This window comes from Eschrichtius robustus, chromosome 3 (genome assembly GCF_028021215.1).
Source record: "Eschrichtius robustus isolate mEscRob2 chromosome 3, mEscRob2.pri, whole genome shotgun sequence".
In the NCBI taxonomy this organism is placed as follows: domain Eukaryota; kingdom Metazoa; phylum Chordata; class Mammalia; order Artiodactyla; family Eschrichtiidae; genus Eschrichtius; species Eschrichtius robustus.
The window spans coordinates 27,189,901-27,215,558 of NC_090826.1; the positions used below are offsets into that span (position 1 = coordinate 27,189,901).

General features: G+C 50.2%; 2 protein-coding genes across 3 annotated transcripts in view; one reads left to right on the forward strand and one right to left on the reverse strand.

Annotated features, from left to right (window-relative positions):
* CSMD2 (CUB and Sushi multiple domains 2) overlaps nucleotides 1–25,658 on the reverse strand; it is a 645,193-nt gene that overhangs the window by 347,160 nt on the left and 272,375 nt on the right. The gene's annotated exons all lie outside the window — the stretch shown is intronic.
* On the forward strand, nucleotides 9,494–10,069 carry HMGB4 (high mobility group box 4). The gene has a single exon (XM_068537858.1). The coding sequence runs from the start codon at nucleotides 9,494–9,496 to the stop codon at nucleotides 10,067–10,069; it is 576 nt and encodes a 191-aa protein (XP_068393959.1).

Genomic DNA, 25,658 nt, shown 5'->3' on the forward strand with positions numbered 1-25,658 from the left:
AACTACATCAGGTACATGCTTGTCCTCCAGAAGCACTGCTCCCTGGAGGGTGTGTGTCTGAGCCCGGGAGGGCTGAGGGACAGAGCTCCTGGCTGTCTTTGCTGTCGGGATGAGAGTGGTATCACGATGTCCTGGGGCTGTGAGTTGAGGGGAACACAGTGAGAAGGTCTGGGGAGTGGCTTGGGGTGTTGGTTCCTTCCATTCCCAGCTCAGCCGCTCACCGGGCAGGACTGCTGGGGGAGGGGTGTCCTGCCTCTGTGGAGAGACCGTGCCCATGATGCTAAAGTGAATGGGGCTGGGTCTGGAGATGGGCACTGGCACTGGGGGCCAAGCTCTGGGCAAGGGGGCTTGTGGTGGTTTCCCCAAAGCCTTTCAAGGGATGCCCAACTCTCTCCTTTTCTGTCTCCAGGCCTAACTATCAGGCAGTTCTACTCTTTTCTGAGTGCTAAAGCCTCTGAAGATCAGTCTCCCTCCCTCGACACACAGCTCTGGGAAGGGGCAGCCTCGTGACACCAGGCCAGGCCAATCAGCTAACGGGACCGTGCACGTGCAGTGACTGACAGAAGGCCTCACAGGCCTAGCTCTCCCAGGGGAGATTTGGGAAAAGGGTGTCCCAGCATCATCTCTTCCACCTCTGTTCCTGCCCCCCACCCCATCACTCTTATAAGACCCGTCCTCCTCCAGGTCCCGCTCCAGTCTGACTGGGACAGAATCTAAGAGCAGTCTGGGCCCTGACCAGCTGCTGGGCCCTCAGCTGGCCGTTCCCTGCCCCCAGCCCGAGTCTCTGTTGCCATAGATTAGACCTGAGATCCAGCCTGCAGACCTGGTGGTCCCCATGCCTGAAGATGTCAAAGCCTACCCCCACCAGGCTTCACCCAGGAACAGGGTGCTGGCCTTAGGAGCCTCGTGACCAAGGTGTGCTCACACGCTACCTGGATCCTCTTCCCGTACTGGCTCAGGTCTCTGTCTAGGTGGAGACACCACCTGTCAGGTTCATCACCTGTCTTGTTCCCCTACAGAGGCAATAGGTTTAAGAAGGTCAGGGTTAAAGGCCAGGTCTCTAAAATCAGACAGCCCTGTATTTGAATCTGGGCTTGACTGTCGTCTAGCTGTGAAATGTGGGCATGTGCTATGAATTCTCTGAGCCTCGGTTTCTTCATCTGTGCAATGGGATTCTGTGCTCTTGCATATAACGTATCCAGGACTGTGCCTGACACAGTAGGTATCTCACAAATGTGAACTATTTTACTCCCTTGCTTAGGTCTGAGAAGAGAGGAGATGGGATCTTATCAGTGCCTTGAACCCTAGCCTCCAGAGAACACAGGGAGTAAGGAGACCCCAGAATAGTGTGGCCTCACTTCCCTGGGGAAATAAGGATGCCTGCGTCCACTCTGGTGAGAGCACAGTGCAGGGGTGAAAGGGCAGGGCACTCTGTGGCACCCAGCATAGCCAGTACACTTGGCTGCCACCTTCCTTCCCACCCTCAGGCAGCCCCAGCCTGGCCTCCACTGGCTCGTGCTTACTCAGCCTTGCCCAGCTTCCGCCTGTCACTGTAACAGGAATCGGAGAAGGGACCTGCCCCCATTCCAGGGAGGGTGGCAATGTATGCCTTGCAGAGGCCTCTGGGGATTAAATTTGGATAATACTTCTCATCCAGAGGAAATGTTTGCAGATGGCTTATCGAGGAGCCGCCCACGCCAGCCTTTGCCTGCCACTCGACTGCCATTCTGAGTTTGAGCATCCTCAACGTTCCCTCTCCCCCTCCAGGAGGCAGCTAGCCAGCCCCGCCTGACGGTTCAGCAGCTCTGAAGCCCTGGCTGAGGGAGTGAACCTCCCAGGCGGCTGGAGGATGGATGGGCTAAACCGTCTCGGGGATCGGGGTTGCTAAGGTCAGTGAGGAAGCTATCCTAGAGTCAGATGGAGCCGGATTCCCATCCTGCCTCCACAACCACGGGCTGTGTGACCTGGGGAGGTTGCTTTCCCTCTCTGAGCCTCCCTTTCCCCAGCGTACCTCTCATAGTGTGACTACGATGATTCAAGGTGACGCAGTGATGCTGATAAACTCCTGCTGAGGCTTCAAGACAGCAGCCATCACTCTCGGTCACGTCATAGCTCCGTGCAGCAAGGGAAACTCGTGGGCAAAGGGTCTAACATTTACTGAATCCAAAGCAGTCTGGGGCAGAGATTAAGCACATGGGCCCTGGAAGGCACCTGCCTGGGTTCAAGTCTCGGCTCTACACTTCCCAGCTGTCTAACTTTGGGCAGGTAACTGACCTGCTTTGCGCCTCGGTCTCCCCACGTATTTAATATGGATAACGACAGCACGCACCTCATAGGACTCTAGGAGGTTTACGTGAGATAGTGGGTTTACAAGCTCTGAGTACAGGGCTTGGCACACAGCAAGTGCTCAAGAAGCATTCGCTGTTATGGAGGGCCCACCATGTGCCAGTGCCGTCCGTACGCCACCTGAACAATGCACCAGAGACCCAGCCATTAGTATGGTGGAGCAAACACAAGCAGAGGGGAGAGGAAAGAGACAGGAAGGAAGGCTTGGAAATGGGGGAGGGGAGAGTTCCTGTCTTATATCACTCACCCCCAGCACATCTAAGTTAACGTCTTACATTCGTGGTTTCAAGTGGCGGAAATCCTGATTAAATGGGCGTGGAGTAGAGAAGGAATTATCGGCTGCCGTAGTCACACTGTAGCCGGCCCCAGGGATGACTAGACCCAGGGACTCAGATGCCACAGGCCCCTGTCTCTGGGTCCGTCTGAGCTGTGCTCTGTCTCTGGCTTCATCCTCGCTACTGCAGATGGTGCTGCTGGAGGCTGGGACTGTGGCCATACTTAGCAGCCCCCTGATTCACTCTCCCAGCTTCACCTCCAGAGAGAAAACGAAGATCTCTTCCCTTGGGTTCAATTAGGAAAAGCTCACTGGGAGCCTCTCATTAGTCTAGCTGGGGTTGTGCCCACTCCTGGGGCCGAGGGCATGGGCCCCTACCAGAACTCCATGACTGGTTTTGGGGACAGGTTTCCCAAAGAAGGAATGGGCTCGAAAGAAGGGAGGGGTGCCAGGCAGATAAAAGATGTCCACTGTGGTTGAAAGAGGCAGGGGTTTGGACAGAAAGATCAGAGGCCACTCTTCCTACTCTGTGGTGTCCGGGAGGGGCTTTGTCAAGGCCCGTGAGGGGTACCCACAGCTGGCTCTGGGGGTTATCTCCTCAGAGGTGGTCTTGTTCTAGCTCTCATCCTCTCCCCCTCTGCCACAACCTGCCAAAGGTAAACACGCATGCCTGGTCCCCCGCATGCTGACCCTATTCTTACACCTGATCATCTGTCCCATTTCCTGTCCACCTGTTCACTAGCCCACTGGGCTAGGTGCTGACCCCGTACTTGGCTTTGGCTAGCCTCTGCCCATGAGAGTGGACCCAGGCTCCGTGTGTACCTGCCGAGGGGTTCAGTGGGCCATCCAGGTCAGTCTACATGCTGAACTCGGGGCATCTTATGACCTGGGGATAACTTCACCAGGTGCATCTGGAATCAGGATCAACCCAGATGGGAAAAGTCTCCCCAGAACCCCGTAAGTGTTGAGATTTAGACACCTTCTCTCTTTCCACCTGCTCTCCTCCTGCAGTATTTGGCCTTGTTCCTTGCCAGCTTCCCCTTCTCCTTGGCCCCAAGGGAGTTCCTAGACGCTCAGTAGAGGTTAAACACATAGACTTTGGAGTCAAACCAACCTGAGTTTGAGGCCTGGCTCTGCCACTCATTGCTGTGAAATGAGAATAGAGTTGCAAAGACAGTACAGAAATTTCCTGTATACCCCTGCCCCAGCTTCCCCTAATATTAGCATCTTACATGACCACGGTCCATGTATCAAAACTAAGACATCAACATTGGTACTGTACTATTAGCTCAGTGGAAGACCTTATTCACATCTCCCCAGTTTTTCGGCGAACGTTCCCCAGTTTTTGTTCCAGGATCCAATCCAGCGTTTCTCATTTGCCCTGGACAAATTAATCTCTCTCTCTCTAGGCTTCTGGAGGTGATCTACCTAAAGCATTATCATCATCTTTATTAAACTATCATGGTCATATCTGATTGAGTAACATTTCTTGGCATGAGGTCCATGCCAAAGAGCCTAGCTCTGCTTATGACCATGTCTTCCCCACCGGTCTGGCTTCCAGGAAACTTCAGATGCCTCCTACCACCACCAATCCTGAGACACATCCATCCCTCAAACACTGCTTATCGATGGCCATTAAAGCAGCAGCCACAACGCTCCAGCAACTCAGCTACTGGTTGAAATGTGTGTGTGTGTGCACATGAGTGATGAGTGAGTGAGTGAGTGAATGAACTGAAAGAATAAAAGAGTGAATTAACTGGTAAGCCAGTGAGCGAATTAGTGACTTAACGAGTCAGCGAGAGAGTGAAGTGTGTAAAATTGACTAGATCACGCTCCCTACTCCCTCAACTCATCCATTAAGCGGCGGCATACATTTCTCATCTTTGTTAACACAAGCAGGGGTTAAGAACAGCACAGGAATAGTTACAGACCACCAGTTGGATGAGAAGGACACTGTGTTCATTGCCTATTGCTGCTTTCACAAATTACTGCAGATTTAGTGGCGTAAAACAACACAGATTAATTATCTGACAGTTCTGGAGGCCAGAAGTCCAAAATGGGTATCATTGTGCCAAGGTCAAGGTGTCTGTGGGGCTGCACTCTCTCCGGAGGCTCTAGGGTTGAATCCGTTGGCTTGCCTCTCCCGGCTTCTGGTGGTTACCTTCATTTCTTGCCCTGTGGTCTCTTTCTGTATCTTCAAAGCCAACCGTGGACCATCTTCAAATCTCTCTCTGACTCTGACCCTCCGCATCCGTCATCACAGCTCCGTCTCTAACTCTGAAACTCCTGCCTTTCTCTGATATGGACCCATGTGATTACATCAGCCCCGCTCGGATAGTCCAGGATAATCTTCCCATCCCCAAATCCTTAACGTAATCATACCTGCGAAGTTCCTTTTGCCATATTCATGGGCTTTGGGGCCTAGGATGTGGACATCTTCGTGGAGCCATTATTCTACCTGCCACAGAGGCCTTGCTCAGAGGGCAAGTGCAGCATGGATTCCCACCCCAAAGGAGAAAGGGCAGCAGGGGGATGGAGAGAGCATCACAGCATTTATCACGCGCCCCTGCCATGTACTTCTGCTTCTCATGTTGTTGTTGTTATGGCCTGGGATTTTTAAAATTTCCCCAAATTTGATGCTTGCCCCCAAACTTGAGAAACACTGTGACAGATGATATGCCAGGAGCATATGCTGGTACAGTTGAGGGCAAAATTTGCCCTAGGATTCCTGGAGAAGGATTAAGAGTGGGGCACCTCAACCCTGGGTACACATTCCCATCAGCTGGGGAGATTTAAAAAAACTTATTTTGAAATGAGCACAGAAGTGCAAAGACAGTATAGAAATTTCCTGTATATCCCTCCCCTAGCTTCCCTTACTCACTATTAGCATCTTACATAACCATGATCCATCTAGCAAAACTAAGAAACCACACTGGTACATTAATATTGGCTCAGTGGAAGACTTTATCGCATCTCCCCAGGTTTCCCACTAGGGCCCCTTTTTGCTCCAGGATCCAGTCCAGCATTTCTCTTGCACGGGGGCATCATGTCTACAGAGTCTCCTCCAGTCTGTCGGCTTCTCAGGCTTTCCTTATTTTCTCAAGACCTTGAGACTTTTGTACTGGTCAGGTATTTTGTAGACTGACCTTTAATTTGGGTTGGTCTAATATTTTCTCACGATTAGACCAGGGTTATGGATTTGGGGGAAGAATACCACTGGGTGAGATGCTCTTATTATTGCATCATCGAAGGGGGGGTGTGATATCAGCATGGCCTATTACTGATAGTCTTTGCTTTGATCCCTTGGTTACAGTGGTATCTGCCCCCTTCCTCCACTGTAAGGATGTCGCTTGTCCAGTTGGTGTTATCGCTGCCGAGAAAGAGGCTCTCACCACCTCCGAGGTGGGGGGTCCATCCCAGCCTGCCTAAACAGTGTTTTCCAAATCCACCCATGGATTGTGACCCATTCACAGGTCATAAGATCAGACCGTGGGGTGCATTTTAAAGAAAAAAATAAAGTAGAGGAGACTATAACAGCATAGAATGGAGAAGAAAAGAGTACGTCACACACATAGTAGGTATAGTTTCGTAAAACTTTTGTTTCTGAAAACTTTATGTGCTCAGAGACCTTATCTTTACAATGGGGATAAAAGTAGCACGACCCGGCTCGCACCCCACACACAGGGTTGTCACGAGGATTAAATGAGCTGATACGGGTGAAGTGCTTAGAACAGAGGCACACATTAGGCATTGTATAAATATTATTATTATGAAGTGTGCATGTGCCTAAATGGGTCACGGTGTAAAACACATTTCTTATTGTAGACTGCAATCCAAAAGTTTGCAAATACTGAACTCACATCTCTAGACTGGGGTGGGCAGGCTTACGAGCCCCAACCCAACGCCTGTGTTTGTGAAGTTTTACTGGGGCACAGCCACTCGTTCGTTTACGTGTTGTCTTTTGAGCTATGATGGCAGAGCTGAGAACGTGCAACAGAAAATGCGTGGCCCACAAAGCCTGCACTATTTACTACCTGGACCTCCAGAGCAGCACCCCTGCCTGGAAGTCATCTCATGGTACAAAGGACATTAGACACTTCTTCCTAAGCCATGCGGCCTTGTCCTGCCACCGCCCGGCAGGCACACTGGCCCCTGCAGGCCCCTCTGGGCTGTGTGACTGCCCAGCACTCAAGCCTCCAGAAGCTCGATACCCTTCTACTTTGGATGGATGCCCACACTTGCTTTATTTTTCCACCTCCGCTGTTCACGGTGGAAGGTTAGAAACACAGCACACTGGTCGGGGTCCCAGCAGGAAACAGATGGCCACTCAAATTAGAATAATTTGAGGAGTGTTTAACAAAGAGGCTATTTACAAAGGGATGGGCAAGGTGCTGGAAAGCCACAAGGGAGAGCCGAATCCTCAGAGGCTAGTAAAGGTGGAGCTCTTACCACCCTCAGCAGGAGGGGACAAGGAGAGGGAACCTGGAAGGAGAGTCATCTCGAGATGATGCCTTAAGAGGAGCCGGGGCTTTCAGTCTGGGGCTGGGGAGCCAGCTCCAGGCAACCCCCGCGGGGAGGGAGCCAGAAGAGTAACTGCCTTGACCTCACCTCCCTCCCTCCCTGATCTCCTGTTGGGGTCCCCATCGGTCAAACTTGAGTGGAAGCCAGAGGGCATAGGAGCCAGTGATGTGGTCCATATGGGTCACCTTCCCAGGACAGGGAGCAGGCTGGAGAAGGATGGAAAGGAGCAAACCTCAGATGCCAGCGCACACAGCATCGATTTAGAAAGTCCGGTGTACTCACTTCTCCCGCAGCTCCACTAGACAAAGGGGTGCCCTGCTTCACCCCGCCAAGTCGGGAATGTGGCCCCAACACCAAAGGACTGTCATAGCTTTCACCTTAACTGTCTTCTCTTCCTAGATCTGCTAGGCTCCAGACGGTTATCATGGAGTTAATGTTCCTGGATCTTAACATCCTGAGAGGGGGCAGAAGGTTGTGAACAGAGGCACAGATAAGCTGCTGGGTGCTTTGTGAGTCTGAGCTGAAGCTGATTATCACGTATGGATGTTAGGCAAGTTCTTCCTCACAACCCAGCCTTCTACCTCAGGAAGGAGCTGTCTCTCATTCATCTCGGCAGCCCAGCTCAAGTCCAACGGACAGACGAGCCAACCTCTGGCCACCGTGGGACAAAGAACCAGAGTGGCAAAAAGCTCCCTAGGCTGAGAAGTGTCCCCAGATTAAACTGCTCCCACTGGCCAGACCTCTCTGCCCCCACCACTGGCCCGGACTCCCTGAGCTGGCACCTGGTATCTCACGGGCTCCCCAGTCCAGCCACAGAATTACAGCATGTCACCGGGAGGGTCTTTCCCTGGCCAGTGGAACACTGATTCCGCATCACTGATTTCACAGATGAGACATCATAGGCTTACAGGAAGGAAGGGGACTGGCTTGGGTAGCCCAGCCGCCTCGTGGCGAGCTGGGACTAGAATTTACGATTGGAGACTCTAGTCAATAGCCATCTCTCTTTTATGTAAGATGGAAGGTGAAATCGGTTGTGGGGCCCTGGAAATGGCCTTGGCCAAAATTCAAAACGGGGTCTAGCCTCAGGCAAGTTTCAGTGTCAGACTCAGCTCAGCTGCTGAGGCCATGCACCCGGACCCTAGGCCCCCCCAGGCAGCAGTTCTGTGCAGGCGGGATGAAGCAGAGGCTCCAGTCAGGCAAAATGGTTCAAATCCAGATCCAACCTGTTAGTGGCTGTTTTACCTTAAACAGGTTAATTTTATGCTAATGAGGCTCAGTGTTCCAGTTCTGTAAACTTGGCTCTGCCATCAACCACTGAGTGGTATCAACTCCATGACCAGGTAAACAAGTACTTCCGCAATGTCCAGAGGTCAATAAATGACACTTTTCCTTTCTTTTCCCTCCAGCTGGAAGGCTGATGGAATGTTTGCAACTTTTTTCTCAAAAAGCCAGAGGCCGACTAGTTTGAGGGTAGCTGCTAGAGCTTTGTGCTCTAGCCCCACGAAACGGGGACCCCTGGGATAAAGGCAGGGGGGGCCTCCTGATAGGCCAAGGACTCTGCCTCATTTTCATGGACTCCGGTGTAATTAGTAAAATCTTAAGGCTCTCCTCCCTTCTTCCCTAACCTCCACCCCACCCCCAATTTCCTCAGAGAAATGAAGAGTTCAGACGTATAGGCCAAGTGCTTGGGTTTTAAATTAGACAACTTTGTCCCGACAGGAACCTGGTCACAGCTGTCATACCTGGTTATTTTTAGAGTTACTACTAAACTCTTTGTACAGGATGAACTGCCACCGTTCAAGGCAAACAGAAAGACTTCACGTTTTATCATGACAGCTCCGGAGCCATCCACCTCCTCGTGTTCATTGTTTCCAACCTGTCTCTGGAAGGGATGAGAAGGCATCTTGACAATCGTACGGCGGGGAAGGCAGACCCCGTGGCTTGTTACTACATCCGAGGGATGGAAAGCTCCCCAACTGAGCAAAGCCCACTGCCTCCAGGAAACCAAGGAGAAACATTCCAGGGGGTGGAGTACTGCTCCAGAGCCTTCTCTGGATGAACCATTATCTTCACAAGAAGTGAAATTTGACCGCCAAGTAGCCAACCAATAAGAGCACCTGTATGCACATGCCACCAGCCCTGGCCTGGAGTGGCCAGCTTGTGAGTGATGTCACAATCCCTTCTGACCCAACAATGCCACCACCACTGAAAAGGCGGACCCCTGCCTGCAGCTCTTACAGAGAGAAACATTCACCGCCAGCAGAGCACCTTCTAATTGCTCCTGGAGTGTGGCGGACAAAAGTCTCTGCTGTCAGAGTTATCAGATCCAGAAAATAAAATGACCCTATGAACATGGGGAAAGAAGTCCAGCTAAAGCCCAAGGCAAATGTCTCTTCTTACATCCACTTTCTGCTGAATTACAGAAACAAGTTCAAGCAGCAGCAGCCAAATACCTACCTTGGCTTTAAAGAGTTCTCTAGAAAGTGTTCGGAAAAATGGAGGTCTATCTCAAAGCAAGAAAAGGCCAAATATGAAGCCCTGGCTAAGCTCGACAAAGCCCGATACCAGGAAGAGATGATGAATTACTCTGGCAGGAAGAAGAAGAAGAGAAAGCGGGACCCCCACGCACCCAGACGACCACCATCGTCCTTCCTACTCTTCTGCCAAGACCACTATGCCCAGCTCAAGTGGGAGAATCCAAACTGGTCAGTAGTGCAGGTGGCAAAGGCCTCGGGGAAGATGTGGTCAGCAATGACAGACAACGACAAACAGCCCTATGAAGAAAGGGCAGCTCTCCTGAGAGCTAAGTACCAAGAGGAACTGGGCATCTACCGTAATGCCAGGAAGAAGAGCCTCCAAGGGTCGGCTAAGAACCAGCGCAGAGGGTTCAAACAAACTGAGTCAGACACAGCTGATGGATCCAATTAGAAATAAAATGCCATTCAATGGTACTGCCTGTCCCTGGTCTCGTGTGTAGCGTTAGAGGGGCCATCGCTGCCACTCTGGGCAACAAGTGAGTGGCATGGTGGAGCTGAGATCAGGGTTTGGAAACTGATCCCAGGAGGGGCTGGTTTTGAGAGAAGTGTCTGGAGAGTGTGTGGTCCGTACTTACCGGGCTTGGCTTGGGCAGCCAGGGTGGGGTGGGAATCTCCAGGTGGAAAGAAGCTAGGAGTCCTGGGGGTGGGAGCATCCTGGTCCCAAGTGGGTCTCCAGGGTGGAGGACCCTACTCAGAGTGAAGTGAGCAAACGCCAGCCCTGCCACCCTCCTCGCCAGGAGGGCAAAAGGCCTGGAGTCCAGGTCAGGCTCCCAATTCAGGCCCCAGCAGAGGCTGGGAAACTGGAGTTTAGGTGGGCCTTAGGGGACTCAGTGTCTCCAGGGATTCCAGAACTGGTCCTCCAGCAAGGCTTAGATACTATTAGTGGGCCAGGATGAGACTCCAGTGGTGGTCCCTAGTCTAGTCACTAGGATGAAGCATGGGGCTGATTTTACAAAAACAGGCGTCTGACTCTGCCCCAAGTACTATAACTTGGAGAGAACCCTTTTCTCGACATTTTGGTGGGCATCTACCCGGTCATTTTTCTGTGGACGTAAGCACAACACACAGAGTGGACATCTGTTGCCTGTTTGACCACCCCGGCATCCATTCCTTTTCCTCCTGATCACAGGACACCGACTCTATCCTGACCAAGAACCCTTTTCTCGACATTTTGGTGGGCATCTACCCGGTCATTTTTCTGTGGACGTAAGCACAACACACAGAGTGGACATCTGTTGCCTGTTTGACCACCCCGGCATCCATTCCTTTTCCTCCTGATCACAGGACACCGGCTCTATCCTGACCAAGGCTGGATCAGATGGAATCCCCCTGGCTACAGTGATTGGCTCAGTGGCGGTCATGTGACCCAAGTTGGTCCAATCAGAGTGGATCTCAGGACTTGTGTAAGGAATCCTAGGGGAGGATGCAGCCCCAGGGGCCGTTGGCAGCCATTTGCCTCATTCTTAGGCCAAAATGTTAGTCCCTTTGGCATCCTGAACTTTCCATTGAAGATAAGCCCACACGTTTTGGATTCTAAGATAGTTTGAGTTCGGTTTTCTGCCACTTAAAAGTGAGTCAAAACTTGTCATTTGATACAAATGGAATTGTTCCGTCTACTATAACTGTATTTTTCAGGCAATAATACACTGTAGGCAACATTTCACACCAATCTAGATTGATATGGAATATTTTGAAATGGCTCTTGACTTCTGATATCAAAGAGACTGAGCCGAAATGCAAAATTACTTTTTTTGTCACCAGGTTCTGCATGCAACAGACTTCCTTAATTCCAGCTCTAAACCCTTATTCCGTGAGGGATCTGCATCTCTGTAACCTGCTGTTGTTTCAAATTTTGCTTTTGGAACAGTAATAAAAATACCTATTTTTGAATAGCCTTTTAGAACTGGGTCAGCCTTTAGGGGGTGAGAGGTAATAGAGTGGAGTGATTTAGAAATTCAGGGCCTGGAATCAGGCCATTTACGAAGGGCTCCCATGCGCCAGACCCTGTGCTGGGTACCAGGAGGCCCAACGCAGTCTACCGTTAGGTTCCTGCCCTGACGAGAGGGATGGACACGGGCATACACCACCGCCCTACAAGGCCTGAGGAGGGTGTAGACTGCACAAAGAGCTGGGGGTGGGAGCGAGTACCACCTACCGAGGCAACTGCTAGCCTTCATGGAGGAAGTAGCTTTATCCTCCTCGGCAACCTTGTACTCACGCTGGCCAGATTCCTGTTCCCCCTCTCCCATTCCCCACAGGTGCTGCTCCAACTGGGCTCTGCTTCCCCTCCAGCCCAACCTCCAATCTCTCAGGAAGACACCCTCATTTCCTGCTTCATTGAGAATACAGAGATCGTCAAACAAAGCACTGTCGGTTTTCTTCTTTCTCAACGTGAAATCCACAGCCATCTTCCCTCCTGGTCTCACGCCTCATAGCTAGAACCCTCTCACTATCCTCTTCCTCACTGGCCTCGGGCCCTTGCTCCTCACTGTAAAGCTGCTGACTCTCCAGCCTGTAAGCTTGCTGTCCTGACACAAGTGGTTCTGATCACTGGCAGGACCTTGGGCAAGTACGTTCTCGCTCCTCGGTCTCAGGCTTCTCATCTGTGCAAAGGGGATGATGCCTGCCCCTCAGGGTGTTTTAGTGATTAAACGATGTAACGCACGCAAAAGCATTTGGCACGGTCCTTAGCACTTAAAAGGTGCTATGGTTGACCCTCTAGGGCAGCTGTCCTATGATTTCCCCCTTCTGGTGTTCACACCCTGGTACGACCCCCCTCCCATTAAATGTGGGCAGAACCTGTGACTTCCCTTTTTTTTTCCCTTTTTTGGCCGCGCCACGCGGCATGCGGGATCTTAGTTCCCCGACCAGGGATCGAACCTGCGCCCCCTGTAGTGGAAGCATGGAGTCTTAACCACTGGACCACCAGAGAAGTCCCCCTGTGACTTGCCTTTAACCAACAGAATAGGGCAGGGGCGATGGGACATGATTTCCTCTGTGATTACACCATGGTATATACAACTCTATCTTGCTGGTGGATTTGCTCTATAGAGATTCTTCCTGCTGGCTTGATGAAGTAAGTGGCCAAGCTGGGGAAGCCCACGTGGCAAGGAACTGTGGGGAATCTCTAGGAGTTGGTGGTGCCTCAGCCCAACAACCAGGAAAAAACCGAAGCTCTCAGTCCTACAAACACAAGAAACTAAGTGCTGCAGCAACCACATGAGCGGGGAAGTGTATCCTTCCCCAGCTGAGCCTCCACATGAGAACTCAGCCCTGGTTGGCACCTTGATTGCAGCCTTGTGAGACCTCAAGTGGTGGACCCAGCTAAGCTGTTACCGGATTCTGACCCAGAGAAATGGTGAGATAACGAACGTGTGTTGTTTTAAGCCAACAAGTTTGTGGTAATTGGCTACACAGCAATAGATAACTAATACAGTACTCAATAAATGCCAGCTTCCTCATCAGCTTAAAATAAACCATCTTTAACCTTTTTTCTCCCTCCAGCCTCTACCCCACCTGTTTAATTTCTTTTCCTTTGCTACCAACCTCTGGAAGGTGGCGAACGCCCCCTAGTGCTAATTAGATCCTGACTTGTACTCTGCAGTGGTTCCAGTGAGGCTGTCTTGTTTCCAGCCTGGCTCTTGGTGGGCAGCGGCTGTGTGTTACATGACAGTCCCCTCCGGGAAGAGGGCCCACACACAGCTGGACCCCAGCCCTCATGCCGCTCTTTTCTGGTTTCCTCTGTGATTAATTACGTGGATGTGGGTGGCTAAGTCAGAGTTTTGACAACAGTTTGCAGCGCCCCCGCTGAAAACTAACTCTATTAACAGTCCTTTATGAAAAAGCCGACAGGAGGTTGTGAATCTGCTGGCTTCTAATGACTGTAATGTAATGACAGTGAAGGGGGAAGGAGGGGAGGAGGAGGAGAAGTAGGGGGAGCCTGGGTCTAAGATAATGGGCGAGAGGAAAAGCAGGCAGAAAACCTGGTGTGGTACCAGCATTCCACGCACACCCACTCGGCTGGGCTCAGGGGCCCCTGCCCTCGGGAAGAAGGAGGCTGAGTCTTTGGGCCCATGGCTGTCTTAATGCCTGAATCACTCCACTCTGACCCTTCTCTCCCAGAGCCTTTTCCTGTGTTCATTTATTCAGCAAATATTCGTGTCAATCTTAAGCCTGCAACGTACCAGGAACTGTTCTAGTACCAGGGAGGCAGCGAGGCCCCTGATCTCTTACAAATAAACAAGTCAACAAATAAACACACCAGGTCATTTTTTGATAGTGTCAAGTGCTCTGAAGAAAATAAACCGGGCTAATGAGATAAACAATGACAAGTGGGGTTGAGGGCGCTTTAAATGGGTGGTCAGAGAAGATGACATTTGGGCTTTGATTTAAGGGACAAGAGGGAGCCAGGCCTGCCAAGGTCTTAGGGAAGAGTTGTTCAAGTAGAAGGACAGCAAGTGCAAAGATCCTGAGGCAGGAGTGACCTTGGCACATTAGACAGAGGGAGGCTAGAATGACCGGAGGGGTGAGTGAGTGGCTGAGATGCAGTTGGAGAGGGACAGGCCTTGGCAAGGAGTTTATTTTGAAACCTAAGGGCTATGGGATCCAAAGAGGCTTTTCTGCAGGGGGATCCATGTGCTTCCATTTCCACTTCTGGTTAATGGTCATTCTAGAGTCTTCAAAGACTACCAATGCCAATAAGGGGATGCTAGCGCCTCCCAGGTCTGCAAGAGAAAGAGGCAAGGCTAGCGAATACCAAATCCATGACCTTCTTCCCTTTTGGAGGGGAGATAATCAGGAGCCTCCACGTGGTCCTCCTGGGAGCAGCTGTAAGCTAAAAATCACATGTGAAAGCTGTGAAACGTCTCTCCCTGTGATTTGTCTTCCCAGAGATGGGCGGAAGGACAGGCACGGGTGGCAAAATATTCCAGGGGCACACTGCTTCCCAGGCCTCAGATTTCCATGTGGAGCAGCTCCCACTAGACCAGTGGTTCTCAACTTTGAGGCTGCATTAGAATCACCTCAGACCATTCTGAGGGTCCCACTCCTAGAGCTTGATTCAATTCTTCTGGGAGTTGGGCCTATAATTTGCATTTCTAAAAGTTCCCAGGTGGTACTGATGCTGTTGGTCCCAGGACCACGGAGGAGTTCTTTTTCCTCGCGCAGCCCTGGCATTTCCTCTGGAGGAGGCATCACTGATCTGCCTAGTGACTTCGAGAGAGAGGAAGGGCTGACCTGCTCTTCTCTCTCCTCGCCCCGCCAACCCCAGCTGCAAAGTGTGTTCAGGTCTGCTCTCCAACCAGTTCATCAGTAATAAAGGTGAAAGGTGTCTTTCTCTTTCATCTGCCAACTGATTCTGAACTTGACAAAGGAATAAGTATTTGTTTGTTTGTTTGTTTGTTTATTCATTTTTGGGGGCTTCCCTCAAATCCCAACGGAGAAGTCGATCCCAGCTGCAAACAATCGATTAGCATCTGGGCCACACAGCATCACTGGGATCTTAGAGTTGATTTCAGCCTCCACTAAAGCATGTTTGGGGACAAAAAGGTTCCATTTCTGGGCCTATAAGACCGAGGATCAGGCCCCTGGCCAGGGTGAGGTCATCAGGGTGAAGTCACAAAGCCCTGGCACCTCTGCGTCTTGTCATGCACCTCTAATCACACACCCACACACAATACCTGCCCTCCAGGTGTGCTGGAGGATAAACGAAATGTCTGGGACATCCTTGTAAATGAAGTCTGATGTGTAAGAAGTGCCCAGTGGATGGGGGTGCCTGCCCTGGTCTCTAAGGGATGGTGCAAAGAAGGCGAGAACAACACACACCAAAGGCAGTTCAAGCAGGAGAAAGAGCTTGGCCAAAGGCCAAAAGGGGGTCATGTGACCCTGCAGACTGGCCTTGACCTCTGGGTGGATGAGCAGTGGCGCGCTGAGCGTTCCCGGGTGGCCATCCCCTCGTAACAGTTGCCTTGCAACAGCTCCCCCTACTCGTTGCTCCCTTTCCAGCCCTTTCTCTGCTCCAGCTGGCTGAGCGATATGTGAAGACTCCTCCCCGTCAGCAGTGAAACGTTGCGGTGGTTGCCCCTCACTACGGGAGTCTGACACAGGATAATCAGGCCATTGCTGCCTCACGAGTTGCACTGTCGCCCACACTCAGCTTCTGAAATGGCTCCCAGTGAACCAGGCCTTCTGGTGTCCACACCCTTGTGTGATTCTTCCCTTTGAGTGTGGGCTGGACCTAATGACTTCCTTCTGATGCACAGAATAGGGCCGAAGTGATAGGATGTCACTTCTTCGGAAGGGACTAGGCTATGAAAGACTCTCTCTGCCTCTCTCTCTTTCTCGCTTGCTCAAAGCAAACTGACATGTTGAAAGCCACCCTGTAGAGAGGCCCACATGGCAAGGAATTGAGGGTGGCTTCTGGCCAATGGCCAGCGAGGAACTGAGGCCCTCAGACAGCCGGCAAGGACCTGAATCCTGCCAGCAACCGTGAGTAAGCTTGGAAGTAGACCGCTCCCCAGCTCCAGTGGACACCTTTATTGCAACTTTATGACAGGCCCGGCTAAGCCGTACCTGATTCCTGACCCGTAGCAACTAAGGTGATAGATGTGGTTTCATGGCACTAAGGTTTGGGATAATTTGTTGCAAACTGAAATAGATAATGAATACAGATGTTGGTATCGAGAGGGGGATAGTGTCATGAAAAATATCTAAAAAAGTGAGACGTCTTTGGAACCAGCAGTGGATAGAGGCTGGGAGTATTCTGAAGACCTTGTTCGAGAAACTTGGACTTTGAGGATGTTGCCGGTGAAGGCTCAAAAGGAAGTGAGAACATGTTACTGGAAACTGGAGGAAAGGGATCCTTGTTACGCAGTGGAAGAAAGTTTAGTGACGATGTCGTCTGCAGGGATGTGGAAGGCAGGACATGCACCGAATCAACTTTGTGATCTAGCTAAGGAGGTGTCCAAGCAAAGGGTTGAAGGTACTGGCTGGTTTCTTCTTGCTGCTTATGTGAGAAGAGAGATAAATGGAGGGAAAGGTGGTTGAAAAGGAGCCAGACTTCATAGTTTGGAAAGTTCTCAGCCTCCCAAGACAGCAAAGGATGCTAAAATTAAGAGATGGCTTTGAGCAGTGTGAGAAAAGGTGGTCTGGAGATAAAGCTGAGGGTGTGACTGTGCAGCCTTTGGCTAAGACCTAGGAAAGATCAAAGGACTGTAGTATTATTCCGCCACATAAAGGCCCTTTAAAGAGATTAGGGCGGGCCTTACAGATCCTCAAGATCAAACAATAGGGCCTCTGGGAAGCATATGAGCATCGTCCCTTGGCCTTCTTAGCGGAAGCCCAAGGTAGAGAAGTTTAGTTCAAAGAAATCTGTGGTTGTGGCTTTTGTGTAAGAGAGTGACTCTCAGTAAAATTTACAGAAGACCCACAAAGTTTTGGAGAAAACTATTATCAGAAGAAACACTGTCAGCTTGGACTAAAAAGGACAGAGACAGTACAAAACAAAAAAAGGTCACTGGACTCCCAAAATTCTCAGCAGGAAGCAGGCTGAAGAAAAGTCAGCTTCAAACAGGCACTTCCTTTCATGAAGACAAAAAAAAAAAAAAAAAGGAAGACTCAGAGGGAGAAACCAAGAACTCAGAAGGTGGAGTTAAATATTCGCAAATTTTAAAACTAATCAAGAATCTTCCAATATATTCCTGGATGGATTTCAGAATTGTTATGGACCAGGGACTTTTTTCTGCCTCACACTGTCCCCCCTTTTGAGTAAGAATGTCTAGAGCCATTACCCTGTACCTATCCCACCACTGTATGTCAGGTGTGTGGGGACAGAGAACTTGTCTGTTTAGTTTTGCAGAGCTACTGATCCAGAGTAAAGGTACTCTAGGACCTGTACTCAAAGAACTACACCCAAGAGCCTCAATCACACTTGAACTTGATTTAGATGGTGAGATTCTGGACTTTGAGCTGATGCTTTCATGGGATGAGGCTTTCGGGGGCCTTGGGAAGGGGTAACTGTGTGTCGCATGTGGCAAGGACATGAATCACTGGGGGCCGGAGGGCAGCTGGTGGTAGGCAGCTTCAGAAATGACTAAACGCTCTTTGTCTCCTGGCATTCACACCCTTGTACAGCCCCCTCCCCTGGTGTGTGGGCTGGACCTAGTGACTTCCAACACAGGGAATAAAGTGATGGGCTGCCGTTTCTGAGATTAGGTTATAAAAGACTGTGACTCCTATCTTCCTCTCTCTCGGAGTCACTCTGACGAAGCCAGCAGCCATGTTGAAAGCTACCCTATGGAAAGGAACGGAGGTAGCTTCTGGTCAACAGCACTGAGGAACTCAAAATCCTCCAAAGCACCCTGGGAATAAGCTTGGAGCAAATCCTTTTCCCCAGCTGAGCTTTGAGATGATCACAGCCCTGGAATACTCCTTGATGGCAGCCCTGTGAGAAACTCTAAGCCTGGAGAACCCAGCTAAGCCACATCCAGATTCCTAACACGCAGACAAGGTGAGATAATAAACGTTGCTTCAAACCGTAAGTTTTGGGATGATTTGTTACGCAGGAATAGATACTTAACACACCCACCCTAAGGTCCTGCCCTACAGTATTTCTCCCAGAAACACTATACTCTCCTCAGGACCTTTGCACATGCTACTCCAGGCTGAACTCATCCTACCTTTTAGGTCTGGTAAACTTCCACCTTCAGACAAGACTCAGGTCAAGTGTCCCTTCCTCCAGGAAGCCCTCTTGGACCCTCCCACCCTCCTCTGTGCTCCCATATCACATCACCATCTCGTTCATATCACATCTTAACTAGTGTTTGTCTTGACTAGTGAAGAAGGGCAGGTGCCTTGCCTTATTCATCCTGGTACCTTTAAAATCTAACACAATGCTTGACATGCAGTAAAATAATAATAGAAAACTGTTATTTATGTACCTATGCCATGCCTGGTAGTGTTTGAGGCAATCCTACCGATCTTATTTACTAATAAACTCAATGAGGCAGAAACTTTAAACACCCCCATTTTGCAGATGAGGAACTGAGACTCTAGGCGAAGCGCTTGGTGCTGGAAAATGAGCAATGGAACCCGGAGAGGCTCCTCCCGTCCCGGGCTTGGCAGTGTCAGTTCCCTCCTCTCTCTCGGGAACTCTACACAGGCAGAGTTGGGCCAGGAGGCCTCCCGAGCACCCAGACACACACTCTGTGTTTGGCATTTCCGGAGAAATACCTGGATCTTTCCCTTGGCGCCTCCGAGGAAGGGCTTGGCTGTCACCCAGAGAATTTGTTGGGCACCAGAAATCACACCTCCAGCTCTCTGCTCACAGCTGTGCCTCTGGCCCGCAGGCAGAATAAGCGTTTCCCCGCCCTCGCACCCTGTCATTACAAACCACGTAAATTCCTCGATACTCATGTTGAAATGAACAGATGCGGCTCTGTATCTTTAATGCATTATCTGCAATTAGCAGCAGTGGGCATGAAAGAACTCTGCGGTCCCTGGGGCTGCCCCTGGTGGATGCAGCTGCGAGTACACTTGCGCTGAAGAATCCAGCCCGGCTCCTCTGGCCCACGCGGCTCCGGCGAGTGGGTGAGGGAGCGTCCATTCGCACAGCGTCTGCTCTGCCAGGAAGCAGAAGGGGGCCTGCCGACACCTGATGGTCACTCCACTGCCGACCTGGCCCTCCTGCCATCCCCCCCCTAGGCTGTCTAAACACCCTGAGAGGATGTCCTCCACTCGGATGTCAGGGGTGATAAAGGTTTTTACGGGCTTGGGGTCTGCAGTGTGGAGTAAAGGTCTGTGAGAAAATGCAAAGGGGCGTGCTGCCGTGCCCGGGGCAAACGTTAGGGGGTTGTCTGCAAGGATTTCAGAGAAGAAGGTGCTGGTTGGTGAGAGGTACGTGTGCACACCAGCTCCGTCCGGAGGAGGAAGATATTTTTGGTAACACATATCATGCTAATAACTAGCATGCATTGGGCGCTTACAGTGTTCCTGGCCTTGATTTAATGCTCGCCAGGCATCAGCGGAAGCCAGTGTCACTTCCCCCTGCCCCTGTCATCTCCAACCACAAACCACAGCCAAAGACCACTGGGAATCCACCTGTAGTTGAACAAAGTTGGGATTTTCGGCTCTTGGCAATGAGGGAGAATGCACAGCCCTGGGAACTGTGAGGCATCTCAGTAAGAGGAGGTTGGAAAGAACTTACTGTAGGAATTAGGTTTGATTTGATGATTTGGGGGAGGTTCAAAGAAGTGGAGCTTTGCTCTGGACTGGATACTGTCAGGAAGTCAATATACTTCTACCATTGGGTACTTAATAACTTTTATCTAGAAGGTGGGAGGAATGAAGCAAGACTAAAGTTGGAATTGGTAAAGAAGCGGCTGTCACTCATGTTAGCCAAGAGGGAGGGGATGTCCGGTCACTTGTCTTTCGGTAACGTCCTTGCTTGTGTCCGAGTTCAGATGTGGTTACGAAGTAGTCTTGTTTTTGTCTTAATCCATCACGGTCGTGGAGCGCTCACGTGCCGTAGTCTAGGTGTGGGGGACAGGCCAGCTCCCAGCACCAGGCCAGTCTCTGGCCCTCAGGGGGCTGCTGTTCCCTTTCCCAACAGGCCCTGTTATTGCGCCAGTTTACAGAAATAAAGAAATTGAGGATCAGAGAGTTGCCGAAGCTAAGAAGTGGTGCTGTGATTCCAGCATCACTGAAACTGCAGTGGGTGCTGAGGGACGCAGGGGACAGGAGGGGAAGGGGTATGACTACGGGAAGCCAGGCTGACCACGAAGGGGACTGGCTACGATGGTGAAATAGAGAGGACATAGGATTTGGAGCCGGAGATCTCCACTTTCGAAATCTGTCCCTGCCACTTACTAGCTACCCGGCCCTGGGCAATTTTCTGAACATCAGATCCAGTTTCTTCTTTCGCATGATGGGAATATAAAAGTCTGTTTCCCACAGTTATTGTCAGAAAAAAAATGGAAGAGACACAGTATAAGGCACCTATGCAACACTAGGGGACAGAAGAGTCCCCTCCGAGCACTTCCTGTGTGCCAGCCACCGTTCTGGGTATCTCACATGTACAGACTCATGTAACACAGCCGCCCCGTGAGGCAGGTTCTATTAGAGTCCCTGGTTTGCAGGAGAGAAGATGGAGGTACAGAGAGGTTAAGCAACTTCTCTGAGGTCACACAGCTATCAAGGAGCAGAACTCAGGCATGCTGGCTCCAGCACCCTCACTCTACTCCCTCATGGTAGCTGTTGGATCACAGCCCCTTCCCTTCCCTTGCTGCAAGGACTTCAACCTCAACGAGTCTAGTCACATTCTGATGGTGATTGCATGCCCTGGAACTCCCCTGGTCCCAGACTTTTGCTCATGGAAGGGCCTAAGCTGCTTGCTTGGCTCTGGTTCGGAGAGCACTTGTTTCCTTTTGGAAGGTCAAAACACTCTCGGCATGACCAATACTATAGATTCAGCTCGCCACAGTGGATAGATCAAATAAAACACAGTATTGCCTTATTGGTATTCCTGTGCCTTTCAGTAAGTAGTAAAGTCAGAGAGAAAAACACCGAGAAATGAGTAAAAACTAAAAGAGGCCCGGGGAGGGGTGGGGGGGGAATGACTCAGTGCTGCAGCCAAAGCCCTCCTGTGCCAAGGCTGATGTGTGGGCACAAGGCCGCCCGAGAGGAAAGGGGTCAGAAGTGGCCAGTCGGGCCCCTCCCATCCCACAGCAGCAGGCAGCTGTTCAGAGCGGCCTCAGCGCCACAGTCCAAGGCTGAATCAGCTCTGGTTAGTCCTAAGCGGTTGAGTAGTTTGGAGTTTGTGTCCCCAGTTCGGGAAGACTGGGAGGCAAGGACTCCTGGGCCCAGGGACGCCAGTAACCGAGGTCCTTCCTGCCTCCGACCCCCTCCAGGCCGCGTTCCACCACCACTTGAGGGAGATGAAGTCCTGGAACTCCCATCAACATTCCCTCCGCTGTTTCATGCAACCCCCCCTCATTGTCATCAACCTTCTTGAGGCTCATCTGTTCTTAATTATATCTCTAAATCCCAAGGCATTACAACTGTGCGAATTGGGGGAATTTAGCTGCTTAGAGGATTCACAGTAATCACAGTAAATCTCTGGTATTTACAGAGCTTCCCTTTGTAGACTGTGAAAGCCAGATAGACAACATTGTAGTGGCGAGGGTCCCGTGAAATTGCTGTCAAGTTCTCTTCACAGAGTGCCAGGCCCTTAGTCGGTCTGATTTTGTTTTGCTCAAGGAGGTAGATGAGAAAAGTAGTTTTCTCCATTACTTCCTGAGGGAGACCGAAGAGAAGCTGGGACGGTGAAACCCACGTAGAAGATATGCCTTGGGTTGTGTGCCCAGCCCGAGTCCTCTGCTCAGGACTGCCGCGCTGCCCCCTCCCCAGCTCACCGCCGAAGGGGTGGGCTCCTTCCCGCGGCTATGTCTGTTCCAGTTGAGCACCCCCCCTTCTTGGTATCAGCTGATTGGACAAGAAGTTGACACTCGACTAATGAGCTGGGCCAACCAGATCCTCTCTCTTGCTAAATCAAGGCAAGAGATGTGGAAACTGTGAGTCAGTCAGTTGGTCCCTAAAGCTAGAAGGTCAGGCAGACTCAGGGATGGGAGTGACCATTGGGGACTGTGTGTACTGCTTAACAATCAGAGAGAAGGGGAGTAGACCATGACACCTGAGAGAGTTGCTCTCCAGCACTTTCTGTCCCATGTATTTAGTCAATAAACCCTTTGGATTCCTAAGCCAGGAGCCATCCCCATGAGGCCATTACTGCATGAAGGTGAGGCATTGGAAACAACAAACTCCTGCACTGTTTTCTGACACTCCATGCCTTCCCTTCAGCTTCAGTGGAAGACGAGGCCAGGTCCCGTTGGTACACGAGATGGAAGCAGCCACACTTCCTCTCTAACGGGGACACCACAGCCGGTATATCACAGGTGAGTGGGAGCTGCCCATGGTCCATTCCAGAGACCCCTGCTGACCTTTATCAGAAGCCAACATGGGCCTCCCCAGAGAGCTGGGGTGTGAGGCACGGCTGCCCTTGGACTCCACAGCTTGAAGGAAAAGGACTGAGAAAAGTCCCTGCGAAGAAGCCATTGTTATGACACAGCACAGCCATCTGGTCCCCCCATTGATCTGACGGCGGTAGCAGGGGTGGAAGGCAGCAGACACGGAGGCCCTGGGAGCACAATCCAATGCAGAGCCCTCATTGATCCATGTACCTGCCTGAGGACTGGCCAGACTCTCTGTGTTTAAAAGACACTCACGGAAGGTCAGGGCTGGAAGGGCACCTTAGGGAGGCCCCAGGACAGCCCAGCGTTGTCACAAATGGGAAGAGCAAGCCCCAAAGACACGACTGAGATGTGACCTTTCAATTTCAATCAAGGGAGTCCAAATAGCATTCGTTGTTTACTGGGCAGTTTTGTGGGAAAGGGGGGGGCGTATTGTTGTGCTTTGTAGCCCTATGTTGCCCTCCCACAGGGAGAAAAGCAAAGAGAATATATATTTATGTGGAGTCTGTAGGACTGAATCATAAGTACTTGGCATAAAAAAAAAAAAAAAAAAAAAAAAAGCACATAGTTACCACCAAGGTAAGCAATGTGTTGTCACTAATTCAGAAGTCCCATTCTCCCCCATCCCCCGCCCCCCTGCTCCACGGGACACGGAGCAGCAAATCACAGATTTATCTCAGCCGGAGGTTCAAATAGAGTGTGTGAGACAGTGGCTCCTGTGATGCCCGCCTTTGCTTAGCCACATATTCTGTTTCAACCTGCCCTGTCCCAGTGCCAGCGAGTCTCTAGCAGAAAATTCATCATGAGCCCCTTGTCCTCGAGTCAAGTGGATTCTGGAAATAGTCTGTTCTCTTCCCCCATACTCCCCACCCCAATCCAAGATGCCATGGGTTCTGTGGGATTCAGCCCCCAGAGCCCCTGCAGCCTTTGTAGTTAACCATACCACTGACTTGTGGCCTGTCTGCCTAACTGGCCTGCTGTAGTCTCTGGTCCCCACTCCTGTTCCCTCATGGGCTAGGAGCCTGGTGAAACCTTCCGGCGTTTCTGGAGTTTGGCCCCATTCTCCTGAGTGCTAGGATTTATCCTTCCCTTCTCCATCAGCGCACAAGTGTCCCTGACCTAAAATTCACACAAGCACCTAGGCCATATGTCCACCCACTCTCTCAGAATTTTCCTTTTCAAAAATGCAGGCCCACATGAGGGTAGAATTTGCCTTTTTCCTTGGTTGTTAAAATGGACAGTCGGTCTGTTTTCAAGTCCTGCTCTAATCGGCATCATCATAGTTATGAGCATTGGCTTTAGAGTGAAAAGAGTTGGCCCTGAATTCTGTCCACACTACTGACCAACGGTACGAACTTGGGCGACTAATTCTTCTAACTCCATTCTTCTGAGCTTCATTTTCCTCACCTGTGTAAAGTGGTTGTTAAAACCTATCCCACATGACTGGTACAGAGTAAATGAGAGCATACATGAAATAATGGATAGACAGAACATAGCATAATGTAACACATAATACTAACATGTAACATTCACTGAGAGCTTTGATATGTTAAATTCTGGGCAAAGTGCTTTGCAAACATTACGTTAGTTAATTTGCACAGTAATCTTGTGAGATCCTATTTTCCCAAATTTTTAAATGAGAGCTTTGAGCCTTGAAAGGTTAAGTTAATTGCCCAAGGTCAACAGTTGGGTAGTGGTTGAGCAAGCACAAATTGTGACCTCGTGGAGACCAAAGATTATGATTTATCTCATTCAGTGTCTTAGTACAATGCCTAATATATAGTAGGCACTTGAAAAATGTGTGTTGAATTAATGCATGGCTCCCAAGTCAGTGCTCCTTCGCATAACTGGGTTGAGAGCTCAGCTTTATCAACTTAGTTTTTCTCTCTCTGTCTTTTTTTTTTTTTTTTTTGCAACTGGGGACACTAAGCTGTTCATTTGTGTTTTATTTCTGCCAGTATTTGTGTTCTTATCCTTAGTATGGCTATTACTGGATTTTTAATACATTCAAACCTTCTATCTGAATGGATACATAATTTCCATACCACTACTCTTAATCAGAGAGTACCCACAGATTCAGCACTTTGGACAGAGCTAGGATTTTTTAGCTAATGGCTGTTGGTATTGTATTTGCATTTTAAAACTATTTCCAATAAGTGTGTGACCCACATATGAGAAAATACTGCATTCCCCACTAAGTGGTTCTGGCTCTCTCTTCCTTTTCATAGTCTATCAAATGAGAAAAGATTGCCATAAAGATTTTATGAGTCCAAGAGAAACATTACTCAAACAGGATTTATTTCAAAGGCATCATTCTGAAACCATGGCATGTTGTCTAAAAGGGGATCAAAGCTCATATTGGTGAAATTTTTATACTCAAATGAAGTCCAAATGTTGCATAAGATCCTCTTAATGTCTACCAAGTGAGCAACTTCTTCAGTTTGGTTCAAATCAGCAGACAATTTATAGAGTGTGTATTTTCAGCATCTCTGGGCCCATACTTGAAACCAGTGATAAGAGACAAGAATACGATCTTTGCCCACGTGCAGTCACATAAGGAGAAAGGTAATTATGGGTTTGGTACTTTCAGACCTTTATACTCTGGGACAAAAAATGTCTTTACGATGCCCAGTATATGTCAGGCACTCTGCTGAACACTGCAAGGAAAACAAGGCACATTTTCTACCTTCAAGGACCTACTGTCTGGTTGGGGAGACACACATATCCTTATGCAGCACACTATGTAGTGAGATAAGGGTTATGCTAGAAATAGATACAAGAACTTGTCAGCTGGGAGCTGGTTCTAGAATTGTGTGAGATGTCTATCATCCTTTGTCTAGCTCACAAACTCCTATTCATTCTTCAAGAACCCAAATCAAACAACTTCTCCTCTGAATGCTTTCCTCACTGCCCAAGACAGAATTGGCCTTCCCTCCTTGGGGTTCCCACAAAATCTTG